The following is a 17173-nucleotide window of genomic DNA, read 5'->3' as shown; positions in this document are numbered from 1 at the left end:
TCCTTTCCTCTGTGGATAGTAGTTACAGTGAAGGGTGTTAGTAAGTGACTTCAGCCTGTGACATAACTTTCAAGAGGAACAAGAAGCATTCAGTCTGGTCACCTGCTGGTCCCTGGTTCTTTGAGGCTGGGCCCTGTTGAGCAACGAATTGAACTTCAGGTCTGCTTTTCTCCATCCTGACTACCATGAAGGTCCCTTGGGGAGCTTTTGGAAAACTGATGTCTGGGCTTCAGCAGCACCTTTCCCCCCCAGATCCAGATTGAATTAGGAGGTAACAACTGGGTGTCTGCTTTGGTGCTGGGGAGAAAGCTGGAGAGGGAGCCCAAGCATGCTTTGCAGGGAGGACACCTGTTCTGGTACACAGACGCATGACTCATTTACTGTGAATGGATTCCTCTTGTCTGTGTACCACCTTAGCTTCCAAAACTTAAGGCTGCATTATACGAATTCACACAGTAACATGCCAATTTTTTTAAAACGTGGGTTTAGAAGTTTGCAAAACGACTAGAGGGCAGGACAAACAAGGCAAAGCATTAAAAAAAACTCAAATAAAAACCCCAGAGGTACATTGGCACAAGTGCCACGCTGTGAGAAAGATATATAGCCCTACTTATTTAAAAATATATAGGAGTCTGACCTTGAATTTAAATCAGAGCCCGTAGATGGAAAAGCGATCAGTTCTAGAGCAGGGGCATGTAGTGTTTCTCTGTTAAGTGTGTTCTCACAAGACAACTGGAAAGAGATGGAAGAGCACACTTTAAATGCTGCAAGGGAATCTTCAGAGTTACATCCACCTGCTTCCTGAACAGTACAGAGCTTGATGTCTGCTTTTCTGCCCTTGAGGTCATAGGTATGAGGCTCCACTCAACACAAGAGTCCTGTACAAATTTGGGAGGGAGTGCGGGTGGGCAGGACTTCTATATGATCTTATGGCAGGCTGAAAAATGCTCTAAGTGATCTGGTCCAACAAAGCAAAACAAAACCCCCTCTGGAAGTTGTAAATAGGACTTTACTTGATAAAAGGACCTTTGGAAAGGTGATTAATGATCTTAACATGGAGTGACATCTGGATTATCTGGGTGGCCTGGCTATAGATGCTATCAGTGGTGTCTTTTAAAGACAGGAACAAGGATAGGTGACACATTGGGGGAGGAGTGTGAAAAAGAGGGACTGGAGAAGCACAGGGGTGACAGCAACCACTGCATGCTGGAAGAGATGTGCAATTCTTTCATAGTGCCCCCCAGGGAGCATGCCCCTGCTGATGCTCAATGAAACTGATTTTAGACATCTTGCTCTCTAAACTGATGCGGAGGAAAGAATACTGTGAATTACTTCCTTCTATAGTTTCTTCCCTGGAAGATAAAAACTATTTAGATCTGGTTCTATTAATTGTGCTCCTCATTCACCTAAAATTTTTTAAAAAATCTATTCCCAGTGCTATATCTGAGGGAGTTTAAGTTACTCTCTTTCTCAAGAAAGACAGACTCCAGAGATCCACCATTAAACTAGTAGCACAGGCAAACAGATCAGGTTCCTTTTGCAAGACAGGAACAGAGACCAAGATGGGCCCCATTCTGTGACCTTTAGAAAAATCCCTTTACGAATCTAAGGGTAGGATTTTTTAAAATGTTAAATTTTCTAATTAATGCTGTCTTGTAAATATCTAAAAATATCCTTCCCTTGGCTCATACTTACACCATGATGTTTTCTTCCCAGTTTGGTTCAAAGGGCTTCAAACATTGGTAGAAAATACTTTAACAAAAGACCACTTGTGTCTCATGTCCCTGATCAGACCATGGCACTGTCATAAACTGTGTACTTCCCCCTCTGGGGCTAGGCCACACCACACTCCCAAGAGCCAGAGCTCTGTGCAGGCCTGAGATGACTGATGTGTGAACTGGTTCCAGCAGAGGTTTTCCAGGATAGCTGCAGTTCATATTTCCTTTGGTGAAACTAGGATAACTAAAGATGACTTTGTTTTGTTATCTTCAAGTGGATTTTCATATACATTTTTGTTAAGCCACATCTCAGTTTTTAGGGGCGGAGCTTGGGAAACATGTCATTCTATGACACCAAATACTATCAACACCAGACCTTTCCAGCATATTTAGCTGGGCAGCTCTGTCTGGCCTCTAGAATGGTATTGTTACTGGGCAGCTTGTTTCTAAAAGTGGCTCACCAACTAAATGTCACCAGGCTCAGGTTGCTCACTTCTCCTTCTGGAGTTAGATTTCAGGTTCTTCTCATCTTGAACAAAGAATTGGATGAACTGTGAGCAAAAGGAAGTGGCCGTTTATTTGAGAAAGTGAAAGTGAAGGGTGGGAGAGAAACTGGTTCTGTAGAGCAAGCTTGAACCATGTAGAGAAAAAGCGTTAAGAGCAAAAAATACACACTGCCTCTGAGAACAGCAGGCTACCCTAGAAAGTTAGGAAGCACTGGGTTCCTCGTGGCTGCCTTTCTTTTATGTATTCCAATCTAGAGGTAACCCAGAACTTCATCTGGGTCCGGAGAGGTGGTTCTGAGCCTACATCTCAGGCTGATGTAAGGTCTAGGCCATGCTTTTGAAAACCTGCTGGAGTTCTCAGAGAAGCCCACAAACAGGGCTTTGGGAACTGTTCTGCTCATGTCCAGGGGATCATGCCTACTTCTCCAGCCAGCTGCTGCCACACTCTGATCTCCTCAGTATGGAAAATGAACTTTAACAAGAAGTTAGGGAAAAATGATGTACTATAAAATCTAGGGGTGGATACATGTACCTCACTACAGTATTCTTTCCCCTTTTCTTTAAAATGTTTCCTAGAATGTGCTGAAAGTTACTGAGTGCTGCTAGCCGGCAGTGTGGAGGTGAGATGAACACAGGCTTGGGTGTGGACCCGCTGCCGAGAGCAGGCAGCCTTGGACTTGAGTCCCACCCTCTCCTCACTTCAGGAGTGATGTGATCGGTATCTGAGTATCTGATGGATGGGTCTCTGTGCACACTATGGGTCTGGGTCAGCCTGCTTCCCTTATGTTGCTACTGCTGACACCAAGGACAACTTGTTTCTTCTTGAAGATTAATACCTTTGTGGGAATCAACAAAGACTATGGAGCTTCTGTTGTTGTTTGTTGATAGGGTCTACGTTCAAGCAGGCCTCAAATTTGCAAGGATCCTCCTGCCTCAGCCTGAGTACTGGGATTAGAGATGTGCATGTGTTGAATATTGCTTGGTAAATTGGGTAGCTTGTTTCTAAGATGCAGTTAGCTTCACTTACCTCAATTAAAAGGACTGGGAAACTTGCAACTATGTGTTACATCTTTGCTGGGTTTTCAGGATGCTGAGTCCCAGCCTGGGGCTTTTTTTTTTTTTAACAGTACCGGGGATCGAACTCACGACCACGCACTTGCAAGGCAGGCGCTTATGCCGCTGAGCTAAATCCCTAGCCCCCTGGCACTTGTTTTTAATCAACCTTTCCCTCTTGGTGGCCTGCCTTCCTCTCTCCTGGGCACTGAAGCCAACAGGCCTTTCCATCCTGCAGCTATTCTGAGACGTTACCCCAAATGTATTTTTTTTCCCTAAACTTGGATACTTCCTTTTGACTATTTAAATCAGTCTCATTACCCTTGGGTTCATATCTTTTCAAACCCCATCACCTCTGTATTCCTTGTCCCACACCTACTCTGACGCCTACTCTCCGAGACTTACACTGCAAGCCCCCACTTCAGGGGGCTTTTTCCAGCACAGATGACAGGCACTGTGATGCTCTACCCGAACTTCTGAACACATCATTGCCCAGTGAATCTCAAAGGGCCAAGTCACTTTTTTGAGACAGTCTTACTATAATTCAGGCTGGCCCTGGACTCACGATGATCCTCCTGCCTCAGCCTCCTAAATACCAGAAACACAGGGCTTTGCCACCATGCCCAGCAGCAGGGGCTGAGTCTTACTCACCACTGCAAAGCAGGGTCTGACACACAGAATATGCTCACAAAACATCTAAACATCTGTGAAATGAATAAGCACATAATAAAGAAAGAACAAGTGAAATAGGGAGAAGGGGAAGAAAGGTGCTATTGTATCTCTACTTTTTAATAAACACTTTATTTAAATATAATTCATCCCATACAGTGCAACAATTCGGTGGGTTTTCTTTGTATTGATTTTGGATCAGCCAATTTGAAAAAGTAAGTTACTGAATTGAAAATTTATAAAAACTTTAAGTTTATTCTGAAAAACTGTGAAAGTATTTCTATTGTTGTAAGAACACAAATCTGATTTGTAGCCAAAGAGGAACATTTAAATTTAAAAGCTATAAACTTGCCAAAGGAATAAAATTTAGATCTTTCATTACATGTGAAACACAGGTACTGCCCTGGGTGTCCACCATGTACAACTCAATGTACAACTGGGTGCGCACATTTATGTAAATGTCCCTAGTCACATTGTGTGTGTGTGTGTGTGTGTGTGTCTGCGCACACATGTGTGAATGGTGTGGCTGTTTCCAGGATGGGGGAAGGGACTGGATGTTTGTTGCATGTCATGACCTTCTTTTCCAGGAAGGCTTCCCAAGTCTCTGTTTCACTTTCCTTACCAAAAAAAGTGCTTGGTTTCTGTGACACATCTTCACTTTCAGATGCTGATGGTCATGCCTAACAGTGAAGAATAAGACTGTGGGTGAGAAGGGAGGGTCTTCAGAAAGGCACTTTCTGTTGATGATCAAGTGGAATGCCCCCAGGTGGCCCCGGTGATGGGAGACATAGTCTCGGAACACTTTTAGCCAGTTTTTTTTTTTTTTTGTCTGAGACAGGGTCTTGCTAGCTAGCCCAGGCTAGCCTCAAACTCAGTGATCCTCCTGTCTCAGTCTCCAGAGTGCTAGAATTACAGGCACATGCCACCATGCCCAGTTTTAGACACACAAGTATAAATATGAGTTAACATACAGCAGGACAAGGGGTTTGAAGTGCTTACTAAAGTTACATGGGCTTTGGTGTACACTTATAATCCTAGCACTGTGAGCTTGAGGCCAGCCTGGAATACATGGTGAGACGCTATCTCAACAAACAAAACCTCCCCAAAGACATTAGCTTATTTCCTTAACTAGACAGCCATCACGTAGAAGCACTTAAGGAAGAAGAAAATGAAATGGTCAGGCCCAGCATAGTCTAGAACGATACTGGGGAGACAGTTGCTATGTTGCCTAGACAGATGTGGCTGGAGGAGTGGGTATGGCACACAGCGTGAGGATACCTGGGCATTAGGAGAGGAGACCTGCGTGACATGTAGACAGGGCAGCACATACCCAGGGGAAACAGTGAGGGCCATAGTCTTGGAGAAAAGTAAACGCCCAGGGCAGCAGGGAGAAGTGAGTGGTGTATTGCATGAAGATGCGAGCGGTACCAATGTGGGGAGATGGCAGGCAAGGACTGCTAGATTCTCAGGCAGAAGATGAGGGGTGTGGGCTGAGGGAAAGAGGTGAGGGACATCTTGAGGGGAGACTAGCAGCAAGGACTTTGAAGGGGACACAGGACAGGAACACTGAGCTCACTTATAGACCTGCTGACCTCTGGTCACAGCAGAAGCCACCTGGAGTACGTAGAGTGAAATGGATGAATCCAGTGGCCTGGCCAAGGCAGATGGAAGCCTGAGCTCCAGGAGGGTACATAGGAGAGCAACAAGGCTGAGGACAGTCACAACACAGGCAGGACAAAACCAGGTAGAAGGGGGCGGGTGGGGGGCTTGTTTTGGTGGATTGCAAGGAAAAAGGGAACGCTGAAAGCAACTGGCAACTGGCTTCCCTGTGAGTTTTAGAATTGCAGACTTGGGCCATTCTGGGAGGAAGCACGGTGTAGAGAAGTAAGTGAAGAAATAGAGGAAGGTGGCCCAGACTGAAGAGCAACGTATGTACACTGGCAAGGTATGTGCTGAGCCCAGTGGAAGAAGAGAGTAAGTGGGCAGGAGCTTCGCTGAAGAGAGTGGAATGGCACAGACCGGATCGACAGGTATACAGGGTAGCATGGCAGACAGCACAAGCAGCCAGGAGCCAGTGACTCTGCGGTCCCTGAGGTAGGTCAAGGATACAACAAATCCCCTCTGCCCCCTGCTCTTCTGTGCTGTGCGCACCCCAGGATCCTGTGTCATTGTATGAAAGGAAGGGAACCTCAAGGTCAGAAAGAGCCCCAGTGAGGTAGTGAGCAGGAGAGGGGAAGGGCAGAGGTGGGGAGTCTCAGGAGGCGGCGCAGTGATAAGGAGCACAGACTCTGCACTGAAGGGCACTGTGAAGATGGAGAACAGCAGCCAGAGGTCCAGCGAGGGCTTGTGCCTGGCAGAGATGCTGCCTCCAGAAACTCGGGTGATACAGCCATAGGGCGGAAGGCAGAAAGCCGGTGGGTTTCAAGGGTTTAACAGAACAGCTCAAGAGCCATTTACAAGGTCCAGGTATGGTTAAAAAGAGGCAAAGCTGGTCAGAAGGAAAGAAAGTTGGAGGTTCAGGGCAGTAGAGGTCAGAAAGGCAGCAAAAAAGCAGGGGTGGTGTGAAGGGAGCCAAATGGCCAGAAAAAGCAGGACATGGAGTCAGATTTTAGTAGGGGAGGGCTAGGTTGGAGGCATTAGATTGAGGACAGGACCCCTGAAGCAACAAAAATGGGGATGCGGCTGTCACTGAGGCTAACAAATGGAACTCAAGTAAAGAACCTGGGAACTACACAATCAGTCCACAGGCAATGGGCGTCTTCCGGGCACACATTTGTTTCCAGTGCTCCTGTCTAAGCTGAGAAGGACCTGTCTAAGCTGAGAAGGACCTGAGTCGGAGCACATGGGCCTGGATGCTCTGGTACCTTCAGAAGTCCTGCTCCCTATAGAAGGCACAGTCGCTGCCAACATCCCACTCCATCCTCTGGAAGAAGAAGACCATGCAGCTTTCCAGCAGTAAGCCACTCAGGATGGCCAACAAGGACAGCATGCGGCTGATGTTTAGAGTCACTAGAAAAGAAAAAGCAGTCAATATGCTCATAAGAACTTGATTAAGTCTGATGATGTATGCTTGTAATTTCAACATTTGGGGAGCTGAGGCAGAAGAATCATAAGTTTGACCCCAACATGGGTAATTAGTATGACCATTTAAAAAAAAGAGGAAAAAAAAGTCAATTAAGTCCACTTTGGGGGAAGCACACTTTCCTAGCATGTGTGAGACCTGTGATTCAATTCCTAATACCATAAAAACTCATAACAGGACAAGGGATGTTGTCTGGTGGCATTTGCCTAGCATGTTTAAGGCCCTGGGTTCAATTTCCAGTACTGTCTCAAAAAATAAAACACAAAACAAAACAATGATAGTGGCATGTAAGCTATGTGTGAACTGTCTTGTAAAGTTGCGTTTTAGGGAATCTGCACTCTTACTACTAATCTACGTGTGGCCTGCTCCACACTTCCACCTGCAGACCTCTGAGAAACCAGTCTTTGTGTGAGACACAAGCCTGGAACTTCTCCTGGAATCAAGAAGTAGGATCCTGTTGACACAAAGAGCAAGCCAGTCATGATTGTGCAAGCCCATAACCCCAGCACTTGGGAGGCTGAGACAGGAAGATGGACAAGAGTTTAAGGTCAGCCTGATCTACATGGCAACATTCTGTCTCAAAACCAAACCAAAACAAATCAAATCAAATCAAACCAACCCAACCCCACCTAAGAGGAATATAAAAAAGTGGATTCTAAAGTTACAAATAGAAATAAATAAATCAATAAAGTTACAAATAGAGTAACATGAAAGTGCTACTACTGTAGTGTCATTTGCAAGATGATAAGCATATGATAAAAATTATCAGATAAGAGGTTCGTTCAAAATAGTACTTCTCACAGTGCACAGGAAAATGAAGACATCTCCTGGCAGAGTAGACACTGTCCTGGTATGGGAGGTGGCACCTGGCACCCTCTCCTGGCCTGACAACTGCCCAGCCCAGAACACTGGACAACCTACCCATCCTCATGGTCCACAAGCTGATTCATGAAGTAAAGATAACAATGACTGCACTAACCTCACTAAACAGAGAAGGCAGATAAAAACATGCTGAAAGCTGTCAAGTACTATGTAGTTAAATTAACAAACACTAGGCCCTGCCATGGTTAGGTACCATGATGTGCCAAGGAAATAGTATTCTGTGCAGAACTCCAGTACTCAGCAGGTCATGTAAAACTTTCTCAGAACTATGGGTGGAGGCTTCCATGTAGGTTAAGGCAGTGAAGGCACAGTGAAAACGGACCCCTACCTCTGATTGCTTGGAAATTTGAGGTCAGCACAAATACTTTGATGAGCCTGAGGCACAGAATTGTGTAGTCATGCTCCCAGATGACAGCTGGTATCAGCAGAAGCTTTCCATAGCTTGATAATAGTAATGCCTTCAGCAGCAAGATGAAGTGGGGCTTTTTTTTGGCTGTCATGAGTCGTTTTATCCACAGAAAAGTAAAAATGCCGGCAAAAAAGGCACTTTGTTCTAAGGAGGCAATGAAAAATAAAAATCTGTTGATCTCCATACAAAAGATATTCCCCCTAAAAACAAACCTCAATTCCAAAGCACAACTTAGCTGATTTCATAAGAAATGCTTAGCAGTATTAGATTTTCTTGTTTTTGAAAATCAAACCCAGCCTTTGTGTAAATCCTGCTGGTATGATTTAAGAAACATTTCAAAATTCTTTTATGAAGTTTTTTGTCACCCACTGAAAAAGCAACTCCATCAGAACCGCAATCACTGCCTTGCTGAAGTGTGTGCCAGCCTCGTGAAAATGAAGCAGGAGGGTGGAAGCAGCCAGCTCTGGATGATGGGACCACCTGGGAATGGTGCTGCTCACGCAGGCACTTTTCACTATTGTCTGAATATTTATTATCTATAAGATGTTGAGTACTGTTAATTAAGGTAAAAAAAAAACTTTCCCTTATTTGTTGTTTTTTTTTTGAGATAGGGTCTCACTGTGTAGTTCAGGCTGACCTTGATCTACACTATGTAGCCTGCTGGCCTCAAACTCGCTGTGATCCTCCTGCCTCAGCAGGCGGGTGCCATAGCTTTGAGTGCAACTCCTTATGTTTCTCAAAAAGTTAAGAGTACAGGTTAGACGAAGCCCATTTGTCCTGCTGTCCAGCAGTTAGGACACAGCAATGTGTTCAGCTCCTGTCAAGGAGCAATTTGTGCTACTGTTTTCGTTAGGACTGCTACTCCTCCGGCTGGCCACCTGCCTGCACTAAGGGGTCTGTCCTTCATTCTTTCCCTACAAGCTTTGGTACACATCATTCTGGGATATCCAGCACCAAGTTTTTCTGGAACACATTTATCATACTGTCACAGAAACAACTGCTCTCCTTTTTACATGGTTTTAAACTTAACATGGCCAAACTAAAGAGGTTCCAAATACGGATGGCTAGGATCACTAATTTAGGATGACGACCCCCTGAGAAATGGTGCACCATCTTCTGGGGAACTATGCTGTCTCGGTTTAAAATAACTGAAGGACTTGTCATCTGTGTGACTCTACTCACACAGGTTGATGGCAGAGCTTGCATTCAGGATTGGGCCAGGGATATAGCTCAGTGGCACAGTGCCTGCCTGACAAGTGTGAAGTTGTGTTTGATTTCTGGTAGAAAAAAAAAGAAGGATCAATACAGTTAAAAAACAAAATAAAACTCTCTAACAGCAGGAACTACCTAACAAAGGATGAGTTGCTCTATCACTGGACATGGCCAGATGGCCAGATGTGTCAGAAATCTCAAGGAAAGGCCTTTTTGCTCCAGGTAGAAGGTGGATGGTCTAGTTCTAGTTTAACAGTCTTAAGAGTCTGGATGGGTTTTACCAGCCCTCAGGGTCTGCACGTTCCTCTTCTTCAGACCTCAGGGAGCCTCTATCCCTCAGGCTTCTGTGGATAACGGGATGCCTGACAGACACTGCGCTGCAGACACAGGTGGGTAGGAACAGGGAAACTTCTCCTGGCCTGTGCAGAGACACTGACCCCCATATCTCAGGGAAATCGATCATTTATTCTTTTCTAAGTCTGTTTCCATATTATTAGATGGGCAAAACCCCGAATCTATCTACCTCAGAGGATAGCTATGAAAATTAAATTAGGTAATACTTGTACATGTAGATCCTACAAAATGCTATATTTATGTAAGATATTCTTAATAAACCTCTTTTAGGCTTTACACTCTAATTAGGGATTAGATCAAGACACATAAAAAAGCAAAGGAAGTTAAAGACATTTCTGTTTATAAACCAAAATATCCACTATGGAGTAGTAGTTAAAAAATTTCAAGCTATATGAAAACAAGTCCTTTTTGTTGTTATTGGTTTTTGTTTGTTTTTTTGAGATGGAGTCTTGGTATGTACTTCAGGTTGACCCTGAACTCACGACATAGCCCAAGCTGGCCTCTAACTTGCAGCAATCCTCCTACCTCAGCTTCCTAAGTGCCAGCATTACAAATGCGTGCCACAACACCTGTCTTTTTTTTATATAGTGTGAAAACAAAAGGCTTTAAGTGAGGAAGATCACTGTGAGTTTGAGGTCAGCCTGAACTATACGGTGAGACCTTGTCTCAACAAAACAGAACAAAACAAAACAGATATATGTGTATGTATGTAAATATACAGTGGGGGGAGCAACTTACCTTTAGAAATTTTATAAGGTTTTACTTTAAAGTTTAACTATGCTCCTGGGTTAGGAGATATGCTCACGGTATATTTAACACTACTATAAGATGTAAATGTTTATATTCTGTATATTTCAAATATTACTAACAGATAATAAAAAAATTCACATTAAGTGTTTTTAAATCTCAGCAAAGTCCAAATTCTATCCAAAATTATTGGTAAGAGCCAGGAACAGTGGTACATGCCTACAAAGCTGCCTGCTGGGAAGGATGAGGCAGCAAAAGCATTTTAAGTTTGAAGCCAGCTATGTAGCCAGAACCTGTGTTAAAACAACAAATAACCCCCAAAATTACTGATGGAATGGACATCACTGTCATTACATTGTCATAAATCATGACAAGTTTCTAACTATAAGCTCCCAGAGGTGAAGCGTTTTGTATTTTTCATGCACATGTCTGTCCAGTGCCTGAAGGAGTGAAGGTTTTTAAGTATTTAGCACATAATTCTTAAGTATATGAATAATAGTGAATGAACAACCAGAGTCTGATGGTGACTTTATCAAGTTAGAATGCATACATATATATATATATATATATATGCAATCATTAAGTCAACTACACAAATATTTATTCAGACCAGGTACTTTACTAAGGGCTTGAGCTATACAGTGACCAACACAAAGAGTCTTGCTCTCATTCTGTTTAGTGGAGAAGGCAAATCATAAAGTACAGTTAACAGCAGCTTCTGTGAGAAGCACCTTAATACAAGGTAGTGAGGTAGGGAGGGTCAGAGCATGATTTACTGAAGTGATGTTTCAGCCCTGAGGGATGCCAGGGAGCAGACGTGTGGACATTAAGGGCACACTCCCTAGCAGACGGAGCAGCCAGCTTAGAGGCCCAAAGGAAGAGGCTCACCCAGTGTGTCTGAAGCAAGCTTCCTGGAGTGGTTGGGTCAAGATGGGCCAGAGAGACAGAGGCAATAACTAAAATAACAGATGTTCCAGGAGAGGCAGTGCATGGAAAACCTGTGTGCTCAGTCCATGGGCTTTAGCTTCACTCAGTGAAATGGGAACTACTATGTCCCAGCAGTAAGTAGCTGATTGGAAAGGGGCTTCTCAATATGAAGAATAGACTTCGGCTAAAAACAATGAGGTGACTGTGCTGCTCTAGTTTGTATCAGGGGAGTAGCAGTGTGGTGTGAAAATACTTGCTGAGGGTCTGTTATTAGAGATGACTCCAAGGCTTCCTGGGAAGCAACTGAAACAATGGAGGTACCTGTAACTGGGGTGGGCAAGGCTCTGGGCAGAGGCGACAGGAGAAGCTGGGTTTTGGAGATTTATTGGCTGGCCACGTGGAGCTGCTGAGGAAGTAGTTGGACACAGGGTCTAGAGGTCAGGAGAAAGGTCTGGATTAGAGATAAGACATCTGGAGTTCTGAGCAGATGGATAAGACGACCGAGGGAGTGAGGATAGAATATAGGACAACAGATGCGTGCTCCAGAAGTATGACACTGGCATGGATTGGAGACTCAATATTACAAAACAATATTTCATTATAATTAAAAGTCTTAGCTGGGTAATCAGAATTTACATTCACCTAGTAGGTAGCATGTTAATGGTTTACTATTTCCCCTTGCCCATAACTAACAGCATGTGCCAAACGGGGCATGGCGGCACACCTCCTATAGTTCCAAAACTTGGGAGACTGAGGCAGGAAGCTTACAGCGAATTCAAGGCTTATCAGGCTACAAAGTGAGTTAAATGCCAACCTGAGCGACATAGTAAAACCCTGTTTCAAAAAAGTCAAAAATTAAAAAATAAAAAAGAGCATCTGTCTTAGCTGTCATCAAATAGTTAAGTTCTGTTTAAGAATGGAAAGCAAGGTATCTCCTTACCTAGAGAAGCAATTGCAAACATTCTGTAAAAATCCCACTCCTTGGCATATCTAATCAAGTCATCCGGGGCAATATTCTGGTTTGAGTCCTGAAGCTGCCACCATCTCAGATATGCTTCACAAAGCAAACAAAACATGCAGAGTTTTCCATGGATCTGACAGTCAGAAGACATTGTTACTTAGTCAGGGAAAGAAGCTGTACTTAGTATCAAAGGACACAGCTGCAGGTAAGTGCAGTTTTGAGGAACATCTCAGCTTGTAAGATTTAACCTCCTACAGTACAACCGAGTGATTCACAATGTGGAGTGAAGTTTGACAATCAATGCTTTGTGATTTAAAACATACCCTGGTTATTTCACTTGAGGGGCAGGCTGGGGATAAATAAACTTACCTCAAATTTAGAATTGCAAATAACACAGAACACCCAGTAAATTTAGTTTCTGATACACAATAAACAATTTATTGTAAATATATTTCATGCCGTATTTCAGACAAGCTAAAAATTTTCATTGTTTATCTGATTTTCAAATTTAACTGGATATCCTGTATTATATCTGTCAATCGTGCCAAACTTAGGAGTTTACAATTCAACCACTAACTATATACTTTTAAAATGGCAACTTTTATTTTTTTTATTGTTTTTGTCTTTTTCGGTACCAGGGATCGAACTCACGACTGCCTGCTTGCAAGGCAGGTGCTTATGCCACTGAGCTAAATCCCCAGGCCCTAATGGTGACTTTTAAAATTAGGACTTTTCTGATTAAATTCAATGTTGTTATTTACCTCACAAATTCCCTAACACTACAGTGTAGAATGCAGTAAATTATGTTTAATGTTTTTAAATGTTTCTTAATGTCTCTTTACTTCTTTTAGGTGTAATTTTCTCCTTACCCAGATATATTCAATTTTGTTCTGTTCAGAATTAGTAAGTCTGTTTTAATATATAACACCCTAAAGGAAATGCAGATTATAGCTGCCAGTTTCCTAACACATCTTTTAAAATCTATACCACAGGAGGCTGAAGCAGGAGGATTGCTATGAGTTTGAGGCCAGCCTGAGCTACACTGAGTTAAAGGCCAATCTGAACTACATAGCAAGATCCTGTCTCAATAAACAAACAAAATGAAATACACACAAAATCCGCATCTGCTATTCTAGAAACTTCCAGACATGTTCAAAGAAAAAACCTACCTTTTAACTATTATTATTATAGGGGGAGGGTACTGGGGATTGAGCTCACAACCCCACACTTGCCAGGCAGGCACTTATGCCACTAAGCTAAATCCCCACTCCCACCTACTAATTAGAAGTTTTCTTTTTCTTTTTTTTAAGATAGTGTTATGTTGTTCAAGCTGGCCTTGAATTCACGTCGATCCTCTAGCCTCTGCCTCCCAAGTACTGGGATTCCAGGCATGCCATCTCTGGTTAGAATATTTATTTTTATATTTTTAAATTCTGTTGAAATTCTGTTATTCTTATAAAATGCACGTGCACTACTTAGTAACATTAAAAAGTTTTAAATTACCATAACTTACATTTATTTTAGTATTGAAAAGAATATGCCTGTAGACCTGGGCTTTGCATAAAATAGCATTAATCAAGATGATAACAGGATCATACTCAATATACTTGTCTACAACTTTCTGGCAGGATTTCTGAAACAACATAAGATAGTATTAGAATGAGCAAATTAGTACAATCTGAAATCTTGAACTTCAGAATACTACTCTACTCAGACAGCAAACAAGGCCAAATCAACCCTTAAGTAAACTCCCCCTAGGTACAAAATGTTCACCATGTAAGAAGTAGTTTCCCAAGTGTCTAGGCTAGAAATATTAATATTTTCCCTCTTATTTGGGAAGCTAAAAAGATACTTGATTTAAAGACTTAATTCCAAGCAGAAAAGCATCCCAGGAGAGTTAATTTTTAATATCTGAGAACTGTTATGAATGAATCTATAATATACTTTTTTGGCTAATTATCTGTTGCCTGTTAGCAATATGGTCCCCACATTGTTGTTTCTGAAACAGTGGGAGAAAGGTGTTCAGCAAAATCTCCTGCTCCCTGAACTGCTTTCTGGGGTGTGTGTGTGTGTGTGTGTGTGTACCAGAAATCAAACTAAGGATATTGCATTTGTCAGGCAGGAGTTGCTCCACTGAGCTATATCCTCAGCCCCCTCCCTGAATTTCTGAGAGTTATATATAAATAAGGAACAGGGCAAGGTGCCAACAATCCTGAGGTGGCAGAAAGCAGGGAAGCCTGGGTTTTCCTCTGATAATACCGGGGATATAGAAGGAAAACATTCTCTGCTATAGTAGAGACAGTGGAGAGTAAAAAGAACTGAGTAGTGCAGCCTGGGTCCAGGTCACCAAAATTTAGGCTCCCAGCTCACCAATTTAGAGTTCAGGATTTCTGGACATGTGATTATGATGTCATTAAATCACATCATCATTAAAATAGCAACATATGAAGCAACATGAAACACAAAGCTGCATTAATGCTACAATTCAGTACAAAAAAATGAATGAGTACAATTCCAACAAGATATTTTCAAACTCCAGCAGGATAAAACAGAAATAGAAGTGGACATACTAACATACGAGGATGGCCTTTTAGTTACATCAAAGCACTAGAAGAACAATGAACTACACTGAAGAATATTAACCTTGCACCTCAGCATCGTGAAATATTGGATTTCTTTCCAAGATAAGAGTTTCTTCACACCATTCATGCCATTACAGTAAGTAGATGTTTTCAAGCCATCAAAGTGAATCGATGAAGGCAGATGTGCTACTAAATCTACCAAACAAAATAAAGGCACAAGAAATTCGTATTTTTGCAGCTCTTTAACTGAGCAGATAATGAGCCAACACCTAAACAGAAGCTAGAGTCAGACATCACATGATGAGAACCTATTTTATACACCCCATGCAATTCACATGGAGTCAGTCATTCTCTCTCTTCCTGCACATGAGATCTGAGTTCAGAGATGCAAACTCATTTTTAAATGAAACTGCTAGAAGTTCCCCATCCCCTTCTCTTTCCTTCAGTAAAGTTATCTATATCTCATTTTCACGTAGTACCACAAGTGTAAGATGCAGGGTCTGGACAATTCTTAGACACAAGCAAGCAGAAACCAGCACTAGGTCGGAGAGCAGCTCCTACTTCTTTTGCATTCACTTGTTTGGCAAACGCATGTAGAGTGGCTACACTATGTTCAAAACACGAACTCTCTCTTCTCAGCCACTTATGAATCATTTCCAAGACAACAGATAGATATCTTGAAACATCTAGAGCCACCTACAGCCACCGTCTAACCTTGAGGACCTTACAGTTTAAATGCCAAGACAAGCGTGCTATCATATGGTCTGCTAAATGCTGTAAAAGGATAACTTCATGACATGAAACCAATGAAGGAGGCAGCTTCTGTACATGATGTGCTGTGGCACAGGCCAATTTCCCTACAGGGCACGATAACCAATAAGAAATTCATTTAAGTTTGCGAACTCTTTTTCATTCATTTAGATCTAATTTTTCTTTGTTCTCTTTGTAGTATTTGCTTTTTCTGTAAGTTCTCTTCTCCACATGAAGAGAACTTCCTCATTTGAAATGTAAGGAGGAAAACTACACAGACACACATACGTAGAACACCTTACTTGGAACCATAAAGTACTATATTATTGTTAGTAAATATTTTTTTCTACTTTGGTAAAAATACTCCAGTTCTTATCACCTACTACCAAAGATCCTGGAGAGAAAAGTTTTAAGAAATCAACACAGCACAGAGCCTCAAACAGCACCGCCTCAGTCTTCACTTATCTGTGATATGCTTTGTACCGCTAATATTCTCTATTTCACTGATGAGTCACACTTTTTAGGATATAAACTTGTTACACCAATTTTTCATGAATATTCTTGCAGCTTTCTTCTATATTATCATCGAAAGGACTACGTTTTCCCCTACTTATTGCTACAATAAGCAAACCCGTATTTAAAAATGGAACCCTCTGAGTTTTTAAGTTTCTCAAAGGCAGGACTGTGTATCTTATTCCTCTTTGCATCCAGCATCCCAGAGGCAGGAGATAAATATCTTAATAGTGACTGGAACTGAAACTTGATAATCTTTAGGAAGCCTTGGTCTGTTTCTACGACAAATTTATTAGATATCTGTGCGCTTGGACGAGACCAGCGACACAGGTTACTTAGGGTAGTACGTCTGTAAGCACAGTTAAATTGTGAAAGCTGAATAGAAAAGCCCACTTACCTTGAATGCGGGACTTTAAAAGGAACAACTGAAAGTTGGCATGCCACTAACTTCCATGTCCTCACTCTCTGGCCCGAACCAGCCCGGCCTGGGCCGGCCAGACCCCCCACATACCCTCAGCCCCCTGCGCTCCGCGGCCACAAGCCTCCCGCGCACCGGGCGACGCCACTCTCTCGCCCGCCCGCGCACTCACGCAAATGGTAAGCTTCAGCACGCCATGGTTGTAGTCTCTATATAGTTCACTGGCCTCCTGGTTGCACTCGATACACCGGTACGGGGACGAAGGAAAGTCCTCTTCAGACATTCCCTCTGCGCCCTTCCCGGGTCACTCGCTAGTTGTGTGCAGCCACTCCTCTGGTCCCTAAGCAAGCAGCTTCTGGTCGCGGACGGAAGTCGTCAGGTCGGACCAGC

At 42.8% G+C, this 17173-nt stretch overlaps 1 protein-coding gene across 2 annotated transcripts; it reads right to left on the bottom strand.

The window, feature by feature from the left end:
• Nucleotides 1-4050: 4050 nt before the first annotated feature.
• Arv1 (ARV1 homolog, fatty acid homeostasis modulator) lies at nt 4051-17168 on the bottom strand. Of its 2 annotated transcripts, XM_003473491.5 has the most exons (6): nt 16956-17163; nt 14034-14153; nt 12500-12653; nt 8239-8463; nt 6811-6955; nt 4051-4626 (listed from the first exon to the last, which is right to left on the bottom strand). In XM_003473491.5, exons 1-5 carry the CDS (start codon nt 17064-17066, stop codon nt 6813-6815), a joined length of 753 nt encoding a protein of 250 aa, XP_003473539.1. In that variant the 5' UTR covers nt 17067-17163; the 3' UTR covers nt 4051-4626; nt 6811-6812. The 2 variants fall into 2 exon arrangements, with proteins under 2 accessions (XP_003473539.1, XP_063116109.1); XM_063260039.1 differs by lacking the exon at nt 8239-8463 and having other exon boundaries at nt 16956-17168.
• Nucleotides 17169-17173: the final 5 nt, after the last annotated feature.

Source organism: Cavia porcellus, unplaced genomic scaffold (genome assembly GCF_034190915.1).
Source record: "Cavia porcellus strain 051 isolate PalLab524CR breed Dunkin Hartley unplaced genomic scaffold, mCavPor4.1 scaffold_13, whole genome shotgun sequence".
Lineage (NCBI taxonomy): Eukaryota > Metazoa > Chordata > Mammalia > Rodentia > Caviidae > Cavia > Cavia porcellus.
The sequence above is the reverse complement of the archived record's forward strand: the minus strand, read 5'-3'. Positions and strand labels throughout refer to the sequence as shown.